A 20,728-nucleotide genomic window follows, 5' to 3' on the forward strand; every position below is an offset into this window, starting at 1 on the left:
CAGCGTGTCTCCCCATGCCCCTGCATGTCTCCCCGTGCCCCTACGTCCATGGTCCCTGTGTTTCACCATGTGTCTCCCCGTGTCTCCGTGTCCCCCCCATATCTCTCCTTGTCTCCGCGTATCTCCCCATGTCTCCCCGTATCTCCCCACATCTCCCCGTGTCCCCAAGTATCTCCCCGTGTCTCCCCATGTCACCCCATGTCAATCCATGTCAACCCGTGGCAACCCGTGTCTCCGCGTGTCTCCGCGTGTCTCTCTCCCCGTGTCCCCGTACCCGCCGTGGCCTTGGCTGGCAGGGTCCCGCCGAGGCGCTCCCACACGTAGAGGAGCGGCGAGGAACCCGCGGAGGAGGCGCAGGACAGAGTCACATCCTTCCCCAGCTCCGAGACCCCCGCCGTTGTGCACATCGGTGCCGTGGGCCGCGCTGCACACACACACACACGGGTACATGGGCACACAAAGACAAAGATCCCCCATAAAGCCTTAACGGATTGTTGGGGCAAGTGCTGTTAGTGAGTAGCACCTATAAAGGTCGGCACAGGACACGACGGGGTGGGTTACCAGCACCACGCCCGACCGGCTTTGTCTTCCCAGTAGTGATGTTTACACATCGCATCAGGTACTCATTTGAGGCTGAGTCGACCTAGGAGAGAAGGCCCAGGAACGGTTCAGATAATCATCACTGGTGTTGGCCATGAGCGGGAATCGAACTTGGGTCGTCAAGTTTGCAGCACAGTGCACTAACTCCGACACTACCGCTCCCCACATGTACACACATACACACAACAACAATCACCATTCGCCACGAAGTGACGGCGACATCATCACGGCACTGTGCCAGGCTATGTGCACGTTAAAGGCCACGTGAAGTGTCGAACGCCTGCTGGCAGGTCACGGGACAGACCCAGGTGCCATGGGTTGACTGAGACGACTGGCTGATGCACCACCTGTGCCCCGACTGTGCCAACACATGGGTACAACAACCGCCGTTTCCCCCCCAAGGTTTCCCCTTGGTCCCCTTGGTCCCCGTGGGTCCCCTCGGTCGCCGTACCGAGCACACTGAGCTGGATGCGCTGCCGGTCGATGCCCGGCGCCTTCTTCACTTTGCACTCGTAGGTGGCGCTGTCGCCCGCTTGCAGCGACGCGATGAGCACCGTCGCGTTGCCCTGCGCCACGTTGCCCGCAAACGACACGCGCCCGCGCAGCGACGCCATCTGGGTGAACACCTCGCCCCCCTGGCTGGATATCACCTGGCCAGGGGGTTCCCGAGGGTGGGCGGTGGGGGGGGGGAGACAGAGAGGAGGGGGATAGAGGGTACACGTGGGTTAGTTGGCCTCGGGGTATGCGTGCAGAGGTTTGCGTGTGAGTCAGGGGGTAGGGGCTTCGTGTGTGAGGGGGGAGGCGAATGGGTGGGGGGCCACGGGGGTACCATGCTGTCCCTCTGGTTGGTGTCGGGGTTGTCGATGGTCCACTCCACGTCGAGGACGCCCGTGTCGCCCGCGTCCACCGTGAAGCTGCAGTCGAGCGTCGCCACCTGGCCCAGCGCGCGCTCCACACGCGGCGTCGCCGACGTCACAGTCACGCACACGCAGCGGCCTGCGAGCGCACACAAAGGTCCCCCGTATAGCCGTGACTGACTGTTGGGCCAAGTGCTGTGAGCGAGCAGCACCTGTGAAGGCCGGCACGGCGCACGAGGGGGGGGCGGTGTGGATGGCGAGGACCACACCTGGCAACCTTTAATCACCTGAGGCCGAGTGCACACACATACACCGCCCACACGCGCACAAATACACACACACACTCCACTTTGCGTACACACCTGCACGCACACGTGTGTGTGTCCGTACATCGTCACTCGAGTGATTGAGGGGGATTGTATTGTTGTTCCAATGTCAGAACGAGTCTCTCCCAGGGTCCACACCACTCACACGTGGCGACCGTAACACATGGCCCGCTCGCACATTCACCTGCTGAATCACCAACCCGGTGGCTACTACGATGATGATGATGATGATTCTTGTGGTGATGATGGTGATGATGAAGTAACACCAGCAGCATTTGTTTAACAGGCCTGACGCTGCTCAGACCGACGGTCAAAACCGGTCCAGGGTAGTGCTCACTTAAACAACTGCTGCCAGATGATAACGGCTGTGGAGAGCCAATAGGGCGATGCATTGAAACGATATTCGTGTTTACGTGTGGGTGCACATAACATAGTTATGCTTACACACACACATCTTTACGCAGAGCCAGTTAGGCCAGCACACAAATTCTCCACATTTTTCCAAGAGATGTTTCATAAAGCCCCGCCTGTCATCGCCCCCACCCCACCCGCACCAGTTCCCCGCGACACATTCTGCTCCGAGATGAAGTGACGTCTTCGGTGCAATTTCTCTGTAGGTGTCATCTCTATGGTGGTGGTGCTTATGTTACTGTTTGCCACGCGGAAAATAATCCTTAGATATTGAGTTGGCCGACAATTTAACCCTGGAGGCATCACGACTCTCAGCATCAGCACGAGCACGCGAGACACGGGCGTGACCCACATGGAGAACACACAGTACACACACATACAAAGAACAACAACACACGTGGGTAGCAACACACAGCACATATATATACCAATACGCAGCACCAATACATAGCACACATATAGCACATACATATATAGAGAAGACACACACAGCAGAGTATACAATCTCACATTACACATAGTATATACATCTATACACAGAACGAACACAAAGTAAAATACACATAGCATACATATACTACTGTATAGGAGGCACGCATAGCGCACACACAATACACACAAACCACAAACATAGCATCAAGACACACGAAATGCGTGACACACTTTACTTATGTTCAGTCAATGATCCAGGAGAGCCAAACCGAGTCGTTTGACTCTTTCTCAGGAGGGCCCTGCCGCTGATGCTGCTACTTGGGGTGTTGACTTGCAACATGACTTGTGTTTGTTATTTCACATGCAGGCAAAACCGGAGCACCCGGAAAAAACCCATCCCCGTACAGATGGATACAGATGGCGAGGAGTCCATTTGCTGTAGCGCCTTCTCGTGGCGAGGAGCCAGGGTACGGCTCCTCTTCGACGTGCACAGGAAGGGAGTTTCACAACCCATCTGAGTGTGACCCACCAACCCACGCTGCTGCTGCTGCTGCTGCACGGCACTGGCGCAGACAGCCACGTGCAGCGGCACAGCCATCACCACCGACCCACAGAGACAAAGATCCTCGCCCGTGTAGCCTTGACGGGGAAGTGCTGTTAGCGAGCACCTATGCACGGCTCACGAGGGGGTGGGGGGTGTCCGGCACCACGCCTGGCACGAGGCCTGACGAGAGAATTGGGGCGGCCGAACGCGAGTCGGAGTACCTGCGGGACTTTGCACCTGTGGTTGTGTGTGTGTCCGTCTCCCTGTGTGCGTCTTCGCGTGCGTGCGTGCCTGTGTGTGCATCTCTGGGTGTGTCTGTGTGTGCATCTTTGCGTTTGTTTCTCTGTATGCATCTCTGTATATATCCATTGAGTATCTGTGCGTGCATCTCTCTATCTGTGTATCTGGTTATGTTTCTCCGTGTGCATCTCTGTGTGTATGTGTATATATCTGTGTCTGTATCTGTGTGTCTGTGTTCACTCGTGTATATTAAAGCGGATGAGCTCTCGCTAGAATGAGCAGAGACGGAATGAGCGTGGTTCCAAAGGGCTGGGGGTAGTGAGGCGGTGAGGGTGACGGTGAGGAAGCGGTGATGGTGAGGAGGCGGTGAGGGTGATGGTGAGGGGGCGGTGAGGGTGATGGTGAGGGGGCGGTGAGGGTGATGGGGCAGTGAGGGTGATGGTGAGGGGGCGGTGAGGTGAGGTGGTGATGATTAGGTGGAGGCGAGGGTGTGGTGTTTGGCCTGGGTGTAAAGATTATAAGGAACATGACCCCCGGGCTAATAACACCCACCCAGCCACTCACACGCTCAGCACACAACACCCACCCAGCCACTCACACGCTCCGCACACAACACCCAGCCAGCCACTCACACGCTCAGCACACAACACCCAGCCAGCCACTCACACGCTCAGCACACAACACCCACCCAGCCACTCACACGCTCCGCACACAACACCCACCCAGCCACTCACACGCTCAGCACACAACACCCAGCCAGCCACTCACACGCTCAGCACACAACACCCAGCCAGCCACTCACACGCTCCGCACACAACACCCAGCCAGCCACTCACACGCTCCGCACACAACACCCACCCAGCCACTCACACGCTCCGCACACAACACCCAGCCAGCCACTCACACGCTCAGCACACAACACCCACCCAGCCACTCACACGCTCCGCACACAACACCCAGCCAGCCACTCACACGCTCAGCACTCAACACCCACCCAGCCACTCACACGCTCCGCACACAACACCCAGCCAGCCACTCACACGCTCAGCACTCAACACCCAGCCAGCCACTCACACGCTCCGCACACAACACCCAGCCAGCCACTCACACGCTCAGCACACAACACCCACCCAGCCACTCACACGCTCCGCACACAACACCCAGCCAGCCACTCACACGCTCAGCACTCAACACCCACCCAGCCACTCACACGCTCCGCACACAACACCCAGCCAGCCACTCACACGCTCAGCACTCAACACCCAGCCAGCCACTCACACGCTCCGCACACAACACCCAGCCAGCCACTCACACGCTCAGCACTCAACACCCAGCCAGCCACTCACACGCTCCACACACAACACCCAGCCAGCCACTCACACGCTCAGCACTCAACACCCAGCCAGCCACTCACACGCTCCGCACACAACACCCAGCCAGCCACTCACACGCTCAGCACTCAACACCCAGCCAGCCACTCACACGCTCCGCACACAACACCCAGCCAGCCACTCACACGCTCAGCACTCAACACCCAGCCAGCCACTCACACGCTCAGCACACAGAGACAACCAACCCTGCTACAGCACTCGCTTGCTGTTACGGTAAGGGATGTCGGTCAGCATCCATTAAAGCCAGCACGGCACTCCCGGCCGCCTTTGTCTCCCCAATGCTGCACAGCAACTGGCTGGGGGGGGGGTAACCACACAGCCGTACGGTCACTGTGGTAACCACATACCTGCATAGCAACGGGGGGGGGGGGGGGGGCGGGTTAACCACACAAGCGTGGCGAGAGGCCGGAGATTCCAAAGGCGAGAGAGAGAGAATTCCAGCTCAAGAATGACAACAACAACAACAACAGCAGCAGCAAGGCGACAACGACGCGGGTCTCCATGCGGCGCCGGCTTCAGCCCGGACCGGTCTGGGGCCGGCATCCTGGGGAACCGGTTTAGTGGAGCGGGGGGCGGGGGGCGGGGGGCTGCTCGGGGGTAGGGAGGGGCAACGGGGGGCCGAGGGGGGGGGTACCGAGCAAGGGGTGGAGAAACAACTCCACATTCCCGTGGCGGGGTCAGTCCATCTTGAGCGCCACTCCGGCTGGCTGCACGCGGTTTGCACTTCAATGATTGATCAGAAGACCCGCGGTGGTGCCCCAGCAACTGCGCGCATTCGTCAGCCACGCTGCGTGGCTTTAAAGGGAAATGCAAGCGGCACACATCTCGTAGGCCAGAGATCTCGCCGGAGAATAACCTCGCTTGATACATCTGGCCTCTCTGCGCTATCAAGGGTCGTTGCCCGAAACGTCGCCTATTTTATGTTATTTCTCAGTCAGTCTTTTTGACGAATGTGCCGAGTTTTAATTTTATTAACTTCGGATAAATGATGCCGATGATGCCACGGGTGGGGATGATGGTTGTGATGATGTTGCTGATTGTGGCTGTGATTGATGATGATGGCGGTGATGGAAGTGATGGTGGAGGTATAGGGGATTGTGGTGATGATTATGAATGATGTGGTGATGATGGTGGTGGTGATTATGAATGATGTGGTGATGATGGTGGTGGTGATAATGAATGATGTGGTGATGATGGTGGTGGTGATAATGAATGATGTGGTGATGATGGTGGTGGTGATAATGAATGATGTGGTGATGATGGTGGTGGTGATAATGAATGTTGTGGTGATGATGATGGTGGTGATAATGAATGATGTGGTGATGATGATGGTGGTGATAATGAATGATGTGGTGATGATGATGGTGGTGATAATGAATGATGTGGTGATGATGATGGTGGTGATAATGAATGATGTGGTGATGATGATGGTGGTGATAATGAATGATGTGGTGATGATGATGGTGGTGATAATGAATGATGTGGTGATGATGGTGGTGATAATGAATGATGTGGTGATGATGGTGGTGATAATGAATAATGTGATGATGATGGTGGTGATAATGAATGATGTGGTGATGATGATGGTGGTGATAATGAATGATGTGGTGATGATGGTGGTGATAATGAATGTGGTGATGATGGTGGTGATAATGAATGTGGTGATGATGGTGGTGATAATGAATGATGTGGTGATGATGGTGGTGATAATGAATGATGTGGTGATGATGGTGGTGGTGATAATGAATGATGTGGTGATGATGGTGGTGATGATGGTGGTGATGATGGTGGTGATGATAATGAATGATGTGGTGATAATGGTGGTGATAATGAATGATGTGGTGATGATGGTGGTGATAATGAATGATGTGGTCATGATGAGAGAGGCTTGTAGTAGCCGGTGGTGGTGATCATGGCCGTGGCAAGGGAGTTATTGTAAATCACAGAGCCGCGCTATTTGCCAGCGAGTCCCGGGTGCCTGTGACGCTGAAGCACGACGCGACGGATTCTCGCTCGTCCAACAAAACGAACACGCAGCACTTTACACTTTCGTGACTGCAGGAATTCACATTCTTTGGTTCTTTCGGTAAAGTCACGTAGATAGAAAAAATAAAAAGAAAGAAAGTTTTTCACTTTATTTGTATTTTTATTTTTTAGTCACGAAAATCTAAAACAATATTTAAAAAATTGTACTTCAATTTATTATTATTCTTTTTACTATCTACGTGACTTTACCGAAAGAACCAAAGAATACGCAGCACAATGCCCATTAAGCCGAGTTGTTGGGCATGGCGCTGTTGACGATGACCTTTGTAGAAGCTATGACTGAGGTACAAATAACCCACTGTGAACAAAACATTTTCCTCATTAAAACATTTAATGGGATTTGTGTGTGCGTGGAAATGGGAATTCCCTTCTCCATTCCATGATTTTTCAAGTCGAGTTGAGATGCGTTTCTTTATTAGATACCGATCATATTTTGGCGGCAAAATGAATAATTGGCGGGGTAAATGACGTCGTTTTGAAAGTACGATTGGCGGGAAGGGAGGGCACTCAGCCCATCGTCTCATCGCGACCACGACGATGATGTTGATGATGATGTTGATGATGATGTTGAGATGTTGACGGCTCCGTGCTGCTGATGTTGATGGTGGTGGTGGCTGAGTCATTGTCGAGTGTGGAGGTGAAACAACTCCCTCGCCACACCCGTCGCCTCCACACCTCGGCTCGCACTCACCGACGCACATTGCTAATCACCGCGACCGAGGAATGCAATATCATCGATACATTCTATACAAACACGTCATATGCAGTCTATTTATAGACTGCATATAGAATATGTATAGATGAGAAGCGGGGGTAGCTGCCACGGCGGTGGCGTCATGGTGACCACCCAGCAACCAACCACCCCCTCCACTGAACCCGCAGTGACCAACGCGGGGAAGTATGGACAAAGACAAAGGCCGCCCGTGTAGCACTTGGCAGACCCTGGGGCAAGTGCTGTTAGCGAGCAGCACCTATGACGGGGTAGGTGTGAGGCCAACCCCACGCCTGCCCGGCCGCCTTTGTCTCCCCGTGTTGATGTTTACTACAGACCGCTCCATGCACGAGCCCTTCTAAGACTGATAAGAAGAAGACGACGACGACGTGTGGTCACAACCTCCCCCCGATGAGCGTCGTGGGTTGCCGGGCTGCAGAACAAAGCGGCTGTTGTTGTTGTTGCTGTTGTTGTTGTTGCTGTTGTTGTTGTTGTTGTTGAACTTGCTTCTTCACGCAGCGCGATGTCGTCGTGGGAACCTCGCTGGGAGTTGTTGTGCACACGACTCATCGTCACACGCCGCGGGGTATACACACCACGTGACATGCACACCGCGGGGTATACACACCACGTGACATGCACACCGCGGGGTATACACACCACGTGACATGCACACCGCGGGGTATACACACCACGTGACATGCACGCCGCGGGGTATACACACCACGTGACATGCACACCACGTGACATGCACACCGCGTGCCATGCACACCACGTGACATGCACACCACGGGGTATACACACCACGTGACATGCACACCACGTGACATGCACACCACGGGGTATACACACCACGTGACATGCACACCACGTGACATACACACCACGTGACATACACACCACGTGACATACACCACACGTGACATGCACACCGCGGGGTATACACACCACAAGACATGCACACCACGGGGTATACACACCACGTGACATGCACACCACGGGGTATACACACCACGTGACATGCACACCACGGGGTATACACACCACGTGACATGCACACCACGGGTTATACACCCCACGTGGTGTGTGTGTATACGGTCCCTTCTACCGCGGTCTACCGAGACTAAATCCATGGGGCACAGCTGCGTCCGCTTAACACAGACACCGGCACTGCTGATGAGACTCAGGGAAGACGAAACCGGTAAGAAATAGCGTGGGAAGACATTAGCTGCAGCAGTTACAGCAGCTACAGCTGATGACCGAGGAGGAGTTAGAGATGATGATAATGATTATGGGGATACAGTATAATAATGATAGCGATGATTACAATGTGGAGGAGATCAAGACGATTTGACAGCCGTATACATTAACTAGTTATGCGTCTGCAGTGGCCCTTCCCCAAGGCAACGTGCCACACGGACATGGGTTTAACAATGTCTCGGCGCTGCTGTCACTCCGGGAAGGCAAACCCCATCCGTGTGTTTTGCTGCATAAAACAAATGTTGCGTGGCAACTCTTTGGCTCGGAAAGCCGAAATTCTGGCCGAGGGAGTCGCCTGTGGATGCGCTGCTGGAACGAGAGAGGCCGAGAGAGAGGAGCAGTCCCCCAACTCATCAGCAGCAGCAGCCTCCCGCGCACATCAGCATGGAGGCATCGGGCGCTCATCTCCTGCTCACAACCATGCTCACTCAGCCAGTACTGTGAACTCCACATTCATATGGCCGGCAGGGTGGGAATTATACATAGAGGACGCACACTTCTGATCTTCCCCCACAATGTAGTATCTATTTTATCGGCCACAGAGGGAGTGAGGATGGGCTGACAGTGAACGGCCCCCAAACAGGAGTTGAACTCGCAACCTTCCGCCTGGACCGGGATGGCTGCGTCGCAGCTGCGGGGCACCGCAGCTGCGAGAGAGGGAACCGATCTCGGCTTCGAGAGCCTCGCTGAGCATGGGATTCAACTCCCAGACAGGACGAGGAGGAGGGGGGGGGGGGGCTAGGAGTGGGACGAGGGGGAGGTGGAGTGGGACGAGGTAGAGGGGGACGAGGTGGCGGTGGAGGGGGACGCTCACGCACCGTGATGAATGGCAGTGGCAGCGCCCGGCAGGAAGCTAAAGCGTCAGGGCCCACTAAGCTCACGGAGATCTCGGATTCAAAAATCAACTGGAGTCAGAGCACAACATAGAGGCAGAGTAAGATAGAACGCGAGTTGATCATCTCTCTCGTATCTCTGTCCTGTCGGTCTCTCGTGTCACTACTGCATCTCTTGGCATCTCGCTAGAACGTTTATAAGTTGCATCTGTCCCTCCCTGCTTAGCTTGCAGCACCGTGGATAGTTGGTCAACAGAATGAGAATCTTTATACTCGAGGAATCCGATGAGCTATAAAGCTCCTTTTCACACATGTCCAGTCGGGGCACGGCGTCAGAACGTTTCTACAACGAACAATAGAAAAACACGACACAAGTGCAAAGTCTAGGAAAGGTATTCTTTAAGTCTTTCGGTAAAGTCACGTAGATAGGTTAAAGAAAATAACAAAAATGTTGAACCTATCTACGTGACTTTACCGAAAGACCCAAAGAATATGAATTTCTGCAGTCACGAAAGCTTTAAGTCAAGATGTATAGGTTAGATGTAAACAAATCACTGAAATAATCAGTGTTTTTTGTTTTTTTTTATATTTTATTCACTTTATTTTTATTTTTCTACACACAAATAAAACTGAACTATGTTTAATCTAATAATAAGGTAAGGCCCATCGAGCTAGCTATCAACTTATTTTCCAGAGGCGACCTGGCCATAAATAAAAGCTCAACAAAGTGTCGTGTCAGTGTGGGGGGTCCTGGTTCTAGGGTTTAACTGCAGGGAAGGTGAGCTCAGGCGAGGGGTCCAACGTAGGGGTCGGAGGGGGTCAACAGGTGGGCTCCGTGGGGCGAACCCTTTGCTCGCTTTGCCTCCATCGGGCTGCAGAGATCACCCCCATAACGCCACCACCACTCCAAGCTCCATCCATACCCCCACATCTCCCACTCTCCCCTACAGACCCCCATCCCTGCCGCTTCCCCGCCCCTCACCAGGGAGGTAATGGGGGAGCGGGACCCCCGGGGGAGGTAATGGGGGAGCGGGACCCCCGGGGGAGGTAATGGGGGAGCGGGACCCCCGGGGGAGGTAATGGGGGAGCGGGACCCCCGGGGGAGGTAATGGGGGCGCGGGACCCCCGGGGGAGGCAGTGGGGGAGCGGGACCCCCGGGGGAGGTAATGGGGGAGCGGGACCCCCGAGGGAGACCCCACTCCACGGAGACGGCGGCACTCACCAGACAGGAGGGAGAGGAGGAGCACGAGGACGGGGAGGGAGACGCGGGCCACTGGCACGTCCATGATCCCCGACTCGCCCACTCCTCTCCACGGCCCACGGGGTCTCCAATAATGATGGTGGAGGTGGTGGCGATGTGATGATGGAGTTCACGTGGAACTGATGATGATGCAGCCTCTGACTTGATGGTGTTCGGTGGGATTTGATAACGATGTTGATGCTTTCTTCGGGGAATCGACGACGACGACGACGATGTTGCTGGTGACGGTGGTCGCGTGGACCTGGCGGCGACGTCGCTGGATGTGAAGTTCGGGACGACGCTACAGGCGAAGACGGCCACGGGAGCAGTGCGTGTGACTCGCGCACTCAGCGAAGCCAAACATATGGGCGGGGGGAGGGGCGGGGGGAGGGGCGGGGGGCGGGGGGAGGGGCGGGGGTGGGGGCGGGGGGAGGGGAGGGGCGGGGCTTGAGGGAGGAGGGAGGGGCGCGTTTTGAGGGAGTTGAAGTTAAAGTTGCCACCTTTGAGATCTACGATTCGAGGGCGTTTCGTGAGAATATCTCTCACAGTAGCTGCAGAGGGGAACAGCTGCATCTAAACGCATCGTCTTCAGTGGTGTGTAGCTGCCATTATTATTACGCAACTGACACAGAATCCGGGGCGGCCTTTCACGTCTTCGGGACGACTTACAGATTTCCCCAAGATTAGCGAGTGGACAATCCCGGGAATGCCAGGAATCGGTGGCAAGTCGCCTTGGAGAGGCGGGGCTGAAGAGTTAGAAGGGCGGGGCACCCCCTTGAGCCCCCCGCCCCCCTCCCCCCGGACCGCATCACTTCCTGCCACGGTTCAATTGTCCCGGGTGCAGTCACGTGGCGCGTATTATTGATGGATGAATGGCTCCCGATGCCTCGTGTGTTTTGACCATACTTCACCACGCCGGTGAAGACGTGGGAAGGCCCAGGAGCTGTTCAGATATTGCTCACCAGTGATGTTAGCCGTGGCCGGGTCATCGAACGCAGGTGGCCGGGTTCCAAGCGCAGTCCACTAAAACCAGGTTCATATGATTCCTCCGCTTGTTTTCGCCAATATAGCCTGAGTCTCAAGACACTTTTCAGGAGGGTACTGCCATGGTTTCGCAGCAGATAAGTCATGTTGCTGCTGCTGCTGCTATATGTGTGATCCCAATCAAGTGATTTGCAGGCGATGTCGGCATTGAGATGTTTAGCCAATACCGGGTCCTCTGTGGCGCGTGGGGGGGGGGGGCTATGGGAGGATGAATCAGGAGAACTCGAAGGACCCCGTCCAGCGCAGGGGCCGACAGAGAAACCTTCACAGTGCACAGAGAGGGGCCCGAGCCGGGGATCGCCGCTACCGCCACCCTTGCCGGTTCAGGCTGCAGTCCTGCAACTGCGCTGGTCGCGCCTCCACTGGAGGTGCTTCCCATCAACTGAGCTGCAGCCATTCTTACTGCGGGGTGCACAGAGGCGGTTTCGGGGGTGGGGGGTAGGGGGGGCGTTTAGGAAACTTGGACCATCGTTTCAGCTGCCGCGCCCGGAGGTAGAATCCTGGCGCCACTGCGGCATGGCCCATCCCTGCGCCGTGACAACCACGGGGCAAATGTCGCTGTTGCCGCCTTACGGCCAACGGCGGGTCATCTCAGCTGGCGTTGGAAATTCCACGTTCGTATGACGGGGACGGTTACACGTAAAGAGAGACGCGCGGTATTATTTAATTATTTTATTGCGCAGCGCGTAAATCAAAACGAACACACAACACCAACACACAACACCAACACAATGACGACTACTGCTGCAGCAGCAGCAGCAGGAGCAGCAGGAGCAGCGGACTGTGCAGCAGGCAACGCGTGGCGGTGTCGTCGTGCCTACCACACGGGTTGTAATCGCCGCTGCCGCTGTGTGTGGTTGTTTATCGATTGTTATGGTTCATGTTGATTGTTGTGGTATTTGTTGTGATCGTTAAAGTTGTTATTGTGGTTGTCAGCCCCCCCTGCCCCCCATATAATTATGTTTAAATGACACTACGTGGGGTAACGTTTGTCGTCCGTCCCCCGCACTTCCGATTACCACGGTTGGCTACGTGTGGTGCGAAAGAAGTTGAACACGCAACATACATGTGCCACGTATTTAGTTGATTGTTCTTGCTGTTCGATTGTGATTTGGGTAATTTCTTTGGTAATTGTTTATACATTTTAGTGATATGCGTTGGTCTTGTTTTAATTTAATATTGTTCAGTTGTAAGTGTTTGTAATAAATTTTTATATTAGCTGCTGTGGTGTATTGGGTCGTTCATTATTGCGCTGGTTACGTCATATATGGCCAAGATGCAGGTTGTTGTTGTTGTGGTTGTTGTTTGGTTGTGCATCGCATTTTTGTTTGATCAGAATTCACAGCAGTCGCTCTATTAACCCGACATCAGAACACCTCCTCCGTCTCTCACGTTCGTATTGATACCTCGTTAAATAAAATCATCACGAACACCCTCACGGGGTCATCGTTGCAAACGAAGAGACTCGCATAGTGCAGAGCACGCACGTGGGAAGCCACGTGGCAAGGGCGCACGACAGCCAATCGCGAACGAGGAGGCCGTGGTCGTGCCTACGCGCAAACCGTGCACGGAGCTAAAGCGCAGCGGGGGGGGGGGGCTGCGAGGAGACGACTGGGCCCAACCCAGAGCCCCTCCCCCACAGCCCCTCCCCTCACCCCTCATGCATCCCGACAAAAGCCCTCCCTACCCCTCCCCCAGTCTGGACCCAACCCAGCGCCCCTCCTCCCATCCCCCATTAATTCCCCATAGCCCCCTCACCCCCTCCCCCCACTACAAAAAAACCAGCCAATGACGAGCTGCGCGTCAAGTCACGTGACTGGCACATGGCACGTTCTGCTGCCGATAACAAGTATGGCGCTAACTACAATCCCCAATCAGCACGCGGCGCGGTTGTCACGGGCAAGGTCTCTCACCAAGGCGATTGGCAGATCGGAGACCACAGCGGCACAGTGCTGCCATGTGCTTTACCAGGTGAGGGCGCATTGCGGTGCATTGCCTCTTGTGATTGACGACCTTTATTTAACCAAATAGATAAGCATACAATACGTCTCCTTCACATATCGGTCCCTCCACATTAAAATAACGAGTATTTCTTACACAAGCCTTCGGTCGCACGGCCTTCTGGGAGCACTTAAGAAAGTCAGCAGCATTGACTTGGCTCGAACAAACTCCGGACCGGTTTCAACACTCAGTGCCTCATCAGTCAGGCTCGCTTGAATCAATGCTGCTGAACTATGAGATGTTATTGGGTCTAATTCGAGGATAAATACTTTTAAAAAGGTATGTGGGGGTACAGATGCGCGAGGGAGACATTGCCTGCTTCTCTATTTTGTTATTCATATTTTCCACGACGAGGCCAATTATTTTCCTTATTTAACCCGTTGAGAGACAATTGGGATCCATTCCCTCTTGCGACGGACGTCCTTTATTTAGCCAGGTGCAGGACCACTAACATGCACCTTGCAATCTAAAGGGCACCTCGTGGCATCGAGTCAATTGGTGAAAGTCATCACTGTTTTCTCATTTGACATTTGGCTATAACACTGAAAGAGAAAATTGGCAACTCGAATGAAGACTTGGCAAGGCCTTTAACGTCCACTTACCACCAGAGGGAACACTTTAGTACGTTTTGGTAAAATACATTCCTGGGCGGACACAGCCAGGAATTGCACGAAGTGCCAAGGTGACTCAGTGTAAACGTGGCCCCGCCCACTCCGCTCATGGCTCCGCCCACTTCACATAAACCCCGCCCCCTTCACCCGAGGGCAACGCCCACTTTGAAAAATGCCCCGCCTACTCCGCTCACAGGCTCCGCCCACTTCACATAAACCCCGCCTCCTTCACACGAGGCGACGCCCACTTTGAAGAATGCCCCGCCCACTCCACTCATGGCTCCGCCCACTTCACATAAATCCCGCCCCCTTCACCCGAGGCGACGCCCACTTTGAAGAATGCCCCGGCCACTCCGCTCACAGGCTCCGCCTGGCCGGCTCCGAGGCTCCGCCCCCCGTGCTCCGCCTCTCCTCCGCTCCGACCTCCGCGTCGTTCCAGCGGTAATTGACTGAAACGAGTCGATGGACAGCAGCTCATTCCTCAGCCCATGCACGCCCCTGCCATCTAAATCATTCTCTTACGTTACCGCTTAATAAGCTATGTCAAGCGCCTTGAGTAAAGGCGCTCTAAAAATATTACGTAAGAAAAGCTGCCATTAGTCGATTAGGCAGCAATTAGCTAGCGACGACGTCACCGTAGCGGGTGATGTCAATCACAGCGGGTGATGTCAATCACAGCGGGTGATGTCAATCACAGCGGGTGATGACTCTGCACGCGGAAGCTGCGAAGCAAGACGGTTGGCGCATGCGCCGTCATAACACGGCCGATTGGATACTTTTTGCCGTTCAGGCCGCGGCGTTGTTGACGGATGTGTCGAGTGCGGATTCACGTACAGCCCTCTTTGTGTGTAGGGACAGTGTGGGTGCAGGGACAGTGTGTGGCCTAGTGGTCACGAGGGGTAAGTAGGGAAGGGAACCATCTGGGAAGTTCGGGAAAATGCGAGAGAATTCTAGAAAGGGGGCGTGGCCGAGGGCGGGGTGAGGGCTCCGCCGGCAATAAAAGGAGGTGAGAGGCGAGGTTCGGGGCCGCTGTGGGATCGGGGTCGACTGTCTTCACGCCGCCGCTGTCTTCGCGTCGTCGCCGCTACTTGCGTGCCATCCCTGGCCCAAGTCATGTGTGCGTTATCCCTGGCCCAAGCGATCTGTGCGTTATCCCTGTCCAGGTCAAGTTACCTGCATGGAGCGTCTTCTTAAATAATAAATAAGTAAACCTCTACAGTTCAAGTTGTCCGAGCGTCACTACATATGTATGTTGAACTTCTTTCGCACCGTACGTAGCCAACCATGTTAGTCGTAGGTGTGGGGGAAGGATAACAAATCGGATGGAGGGCTCCCCACACCGTGTTGTCGGTAATGGGAGGGGGGGGGTGTTTTGACCATACTTCACCATGCTGGTCAGTGCAACAGGAGGTGCTGGATCGGTGCAAATAGCTGATCGCAGCACAACGCCACACCAAGGACTCATTCATGGCCACTCGCAACCGTGACCCCTCCTTACGGACCGCGCTCGTGCATAAACTCCCTTCTTCGTACTCTCGTTTAGCCAGGAAATTCTCACAGAGTCTCAAGACCCTTTTTCTCAGGAGGGTCCTGCCAAATGTTCCCTGGAGGAGCGATGTTGCTGCTGCTGCTGTGTGTGTGTGATCCCAGTTGAATAATCTACAGGTGATTTTTGAGCAATGGGAAGTGGTTTGGCCAATAGCGGTGACATTGCGGCGTTTAGCTGTGGGAGGAGGAAACCGTAGAAGCCAGAAGAAACCCGTGCAGAACAGGAGGAGAGCATGAAAAGCCAACCTTAGTTGGACGGCGTGAATACAAAGTTTGAGTGTACGGAGGGTGCGGAGTGTGTGCGGTGTGTGTGCAACAGTGTGTGTGCAACAGTGTGTGCACGGTGTGTGCACGGTGTGTGTGCGCGGTGTGTGTGCGCGGTGTGTGTGTGTGGGTGGGCACGGTGTGTGTGCGTGGTGTGTGTGGTGTGTGCACGGTGTGTGTGCACGGTGTGTGTGTGTGGTGTGTGCGCGTGTGTGTGTGCAAGTGTGTGTGCACGGTGTGTGTGTGCACGGTGTGTGTGTGGGGTGTGTGCGCGTGTGTGTGCAACAGTGTATGTGTACGGTGTGTGTGTGCACGGTGTGTGTGTGTGGTGTGTGCGCGTGTGTGCACGGTGTGTGTGTGTGGTGTGTGTGTGTGTGTGCGCGTGTGTGCGGCCCGAGTCTCCCACCCTCACTCACCGTCCTCACTGTTCTCCAGCAACACGAACGAGGCTGCAAGACACGAACAGGTGAGTACACGCATACACGTGGGACACGCACACTTACATCACACGAACACTAACACCGTACACGATACTAACACTAGCAGCACACGGCAATAACACTAACATCAGCCATAGCACTAACACTAATAGCAGACAGAGCACGAGGGGGGTGTGTGTGTTATGATGTAGAGTGTGAGTGTGTGTCATGATGTGCGGAGTCTTTGTCTTCGTGGTACGATGCCGGGGTGCGAGTGGTACGATGGGAGTGCGTGGAAGCGTGCGAGTGGTATGATGCCGTGGAGTGTGCCTACTTTGGTAGGTACCGTCGTGTGCCGCGTTCCACCGGACTCGCTGCTGCCAGACTCGAAGCGCCGTGACGAGCAGGACGGCCGCGAGCAGCACCGCGATCACCACCCCCACCGCTACCTCGTACGTCTGTATGCCTGCACAGGTACATGCACAGGTACATACACAGGTACATGCACAGATACATGCACAGGTGCATACACAGGTACATGCACGGGCACGCGCGTGGGTTCGCGCACGGGCAGGTTCATTTCCATTGGTCGTGCGGTGTCAGCGGCACGGCTTCTGCAGCGGACAAACTTCCAGGTGCCTCCCGACCCACACCCGGGCTGGTTCAGCAGGGCTCGTTGTGCCAGTCGGAAGGAGGCGTATACAGTCTAAGTGTCTCTGTACAGAACCTTTTCAATGTAAAACAGAAACATTTTCAATGACAGCCAGAGGTCTCTGTGTGAGTCTGTGGGTCTCTATGTCAGTCTGTGTCTCTATGTGAGTGTGTGGGTCTCTGTGTGAGTCTGTGGGTCTCTATGCGAGTGTGTGGGTCTCTGTGTGAGTCTTTAGAAATGAATGGGGATCAAGTCTCGACTGCATTTCAAGGCTCTGGGCAGACAGGAAGTCAGCCCTAGGCAGAGAAGAGGAAGCTCTTGAATCGGAGCAGGGAGTCACCATCACGGACGGCGCACACAGTAAGTGCTGTTAGCGACCACCTGTTAAGGCCAGCACGACGCACGAGGGAGTGGTGTGGTCGGAAAACCACCCCGGCCGCCTTTCTCTACACGGTGATGTTTCCACACTCACAGTCCTCCCCCCGTACCTGTGACCTTTGAGGGGACTACGGTGATGGTCCCCAGCTGGGTGCTGCTGTCAGAAGCGTTGGGGCCGGAGCTCACGGTTGGGCCCCTCAAAGTGGAGACCTGGGGCCCACGGGGACACACGGGAGACAACAGAGCCATGAACACGTGTCATGTAGAGGACATGCATGTGCACATGCGTACACATGCGTGTGCTATACATGGGTACTACACATGCGAGTACTATACATGGGTACATGTGTTGCGCTCAAATGCGTACACAGACACGGAGAGACGCATTTGTCTTCCCAGTGACGACGTCTTCCCAGTGACGATGTCTCCACACTGCACCGTGTACGCCCAGTGCTGTTTATAGACCGGGCCGGGTACTAATTTAAGGCTGAGTCGGCCCGGGGAAGGTCCAGAACTGTCATGTAACCGACTCCGCCACATCCCCCCCCCCCCCCCCTCGTACTCTCATCTGCCGTCAGGGAGACACGGGGACAGGGAGACACGGGGAGAGACACGGGGACAGGGAGACACGGGGACAGGGAGACACGGGGACAGGGAGACACGGGGACAGGGAGACACGGGGACAGGGAGACACGGGGACAGGGAGACACGGGGACAGGGAGACACGGGGACAGGGAGACACGGGGACAGGGAGACACGGGGACAGGAGACACGGGGACAGGGAGACAGACACGGGGACAGGGAGACAGACACGGGGACAGGGAGACAGACACGGGGACAGGGAGACACGGGGACAGGGAGACACGGGGACAGGGAGACACGGGGACAGGGAGACACGGGGACAGGGAGACACGGGGACAGGGAGACACGGGGACAGGGAGACACGGGGACAGGGAGACACGGGGACAGGGAGACACGGGGACAGGGAGACACGGGGACAGGGAGACACGGGGACAGGGAGACACGGGGACAGGGAGACAGACACGGGGACAGGGAGACAGACACGGGGACAGGGAGACAGACACGGGGACAGGGAGACAGACACGGGGACAGGGAGACAGACACGGGGACAGGGAGACAGACACGGGGACAGGGAGACAGACACGGGGACAGGGAGACAGACACGGGGACAGGGAGACAGACACGGGGACAGGGAGACACGGGGACAGGGAGACACGGGGACAGGGAGACACGGGGACAGGGAGACACGGGGACGGGGAGACACGGGGACGGGGAGACACGGGGACGGGGAGACACGAGGACGGGGAGACAGACACGGGGACAGGGAGACAGACACGGGGACAGGGAGACACGGGGACAGGGAGACACGGGGACAGGGAGACACGGGGACAGGGAGACAGACACGGGGACAGGGAGACACGGGGACAGGGAGACACGGGGACAGGGAGACACGGGGGCAGGGAGGGAGACACGGGGGCAGGGAGGGAGACACGGGGACAGGGAGACACGGGGGCAGGGAGACACGGGGGGCAGGGAGGGAGACACGGGGACAGGGAGACACGGGGGCAGGGAGGGAGACACGGGGGCAGGGAGGGAGACACGGGGGCAGGGAGGGAGACACGGGGGCAGGGAGGGAGACACGGGGGCAGGGAGGGAGACACGGGGACAGGGAGACACGGGGGCAGGGAGGGAGACACGGGGACGGGGAGACACGGGGACACGGGGACGGGGAGACACGGGGACACGGGGACAGGGAGGGAGACACGGGGACAGGGAGGGAGACACGGGGACAGGGAGGGAGACACGGGGACAGGGAGACACGGGGACAGGGAGACACGGGGACAGGGAGACACGGGGACAGGGAGACACGGGGACAGGGAGACACGGGGACAGGGAGACACGGGGACAGGGAGACACGGGGACAGGGAGACACGGGGACAGGGAGACACGGGGACAGGGAGACACGGGGACAGGGAGACAGACACGGGGACAGGGAGACAGACACGGGGACAGGGAGACAGACACGGGGACAGGGAGACAGACACGGGGACAGGGAGACAGACACGGGGACAGGGAGACAGACACGGGGACAGGGAGACAGACACGGGGACAGGGAGACAGACACGGGGACAGGGAGACAGACACGGGGACAGGGAGACAGACACGGGGACAGGGAGACAGACACGGGGACAGGGAGACAGACACGGGGACAGGGAGACAGACACGGGGACAGGGAGACAGACACGGGGACAGGGAGACAGACACGGGGACAGGGAGACAGACACGGGGACAGGGAGACAGGACACGGGGACAGGGAGACAGACACGGGGACAGGGAGACAGGACACGGGGACAGGGAGACAGACACGGGGACAGGGAGACAGACACGGGGACAGGGAGACAGACACGGGGACAGGGAGACAGACACGGGGACAGGGAGACAGACACGGGGACAGGGAGACAGACACGGGGACAGGGAGACAGACACGGGGACAGGGAGACAGACACGGGGACAGGGAGACAGACACGGGGACAGGGAGACAGACACGGGGACAGGGAGACAGACACGGGGACAGGGAGACAGACACGGGGACAGGGAGACAGACACGGGGACAGGGAGACAGACACGGGGACAGGGAGACAGACACGGGGACAGGGAGACAGACACGGGGACAGGGGAGACAGACACGGGGACAGGGAGACAGACACGGGGACAGGGAGACAGACACGGGGACAGGGAGACAGACACGGGGACAGGGGACGACAAGGGACAGGGAGACAGGAACACGGGGACAGGGAGACAGACACGGGGACAGGGAGGACAGACACGGGGACAGGGAGACAGACACGGGGACAGGGAGACAGACACGGGGGACAGGGAGACAGGACACGGGGACAG

The 20,728-nt window shown here is 56.4% G+C and overlaps 1 protein-coding gene across 1 annotated transcript in view; it reads right to left on the bottom strand.

Annotated features, from left to right (window-relative positions):
* LOC133342148 (coxsackievirus and adenovirus receptor homolog) overlaps positions 1-11,242 on the bottom strand; it is a 14,964-nt gene extending 3,722 nt beyond the window's left edge. Inside the window, exons 1-4 of the mRNA XM_061551127.1 lie at positions 10,875-11,242; positions 1,430-1,596; positions 1,052-1,250; positions 275-424 (exon numbers count right to left, since the gene is read on the bottom strand). Coding sequence (XP_061407111.1) covers positions 275-424; positions 1,052-1,250; positions 1,430-1,596; positions 10,875-10,938 — 580 coding nt within the window. The 5' untranslated portion in view covers positions 10,939-11,242. The remainder of the gene's footprint in view (positions 1-274; positions 425-1,051; positions 1,251-1,429; positions 1,597-10,874) is intronic.
* Positions 11,243-20,728: the final 9,486 nt, after the last annotated feature.

This window comes from Lethenteron reissneri, chromosome 13 (genome assembly GCF_015708825.2).
Source record: "Lethenteron reissneri isolate LAM-NWPU_2019-01 chromosome 13, ASM1570882v1, whole genome shotgun sequence".
Taxonomy (NCBI): domain Eukaryota; kingdom Metazoa; phylum Chordata; class Hyperoartia; order Petromyzontiformes; family Petromyzontidae; genus Lethenteron; species Lethenteron reissneri.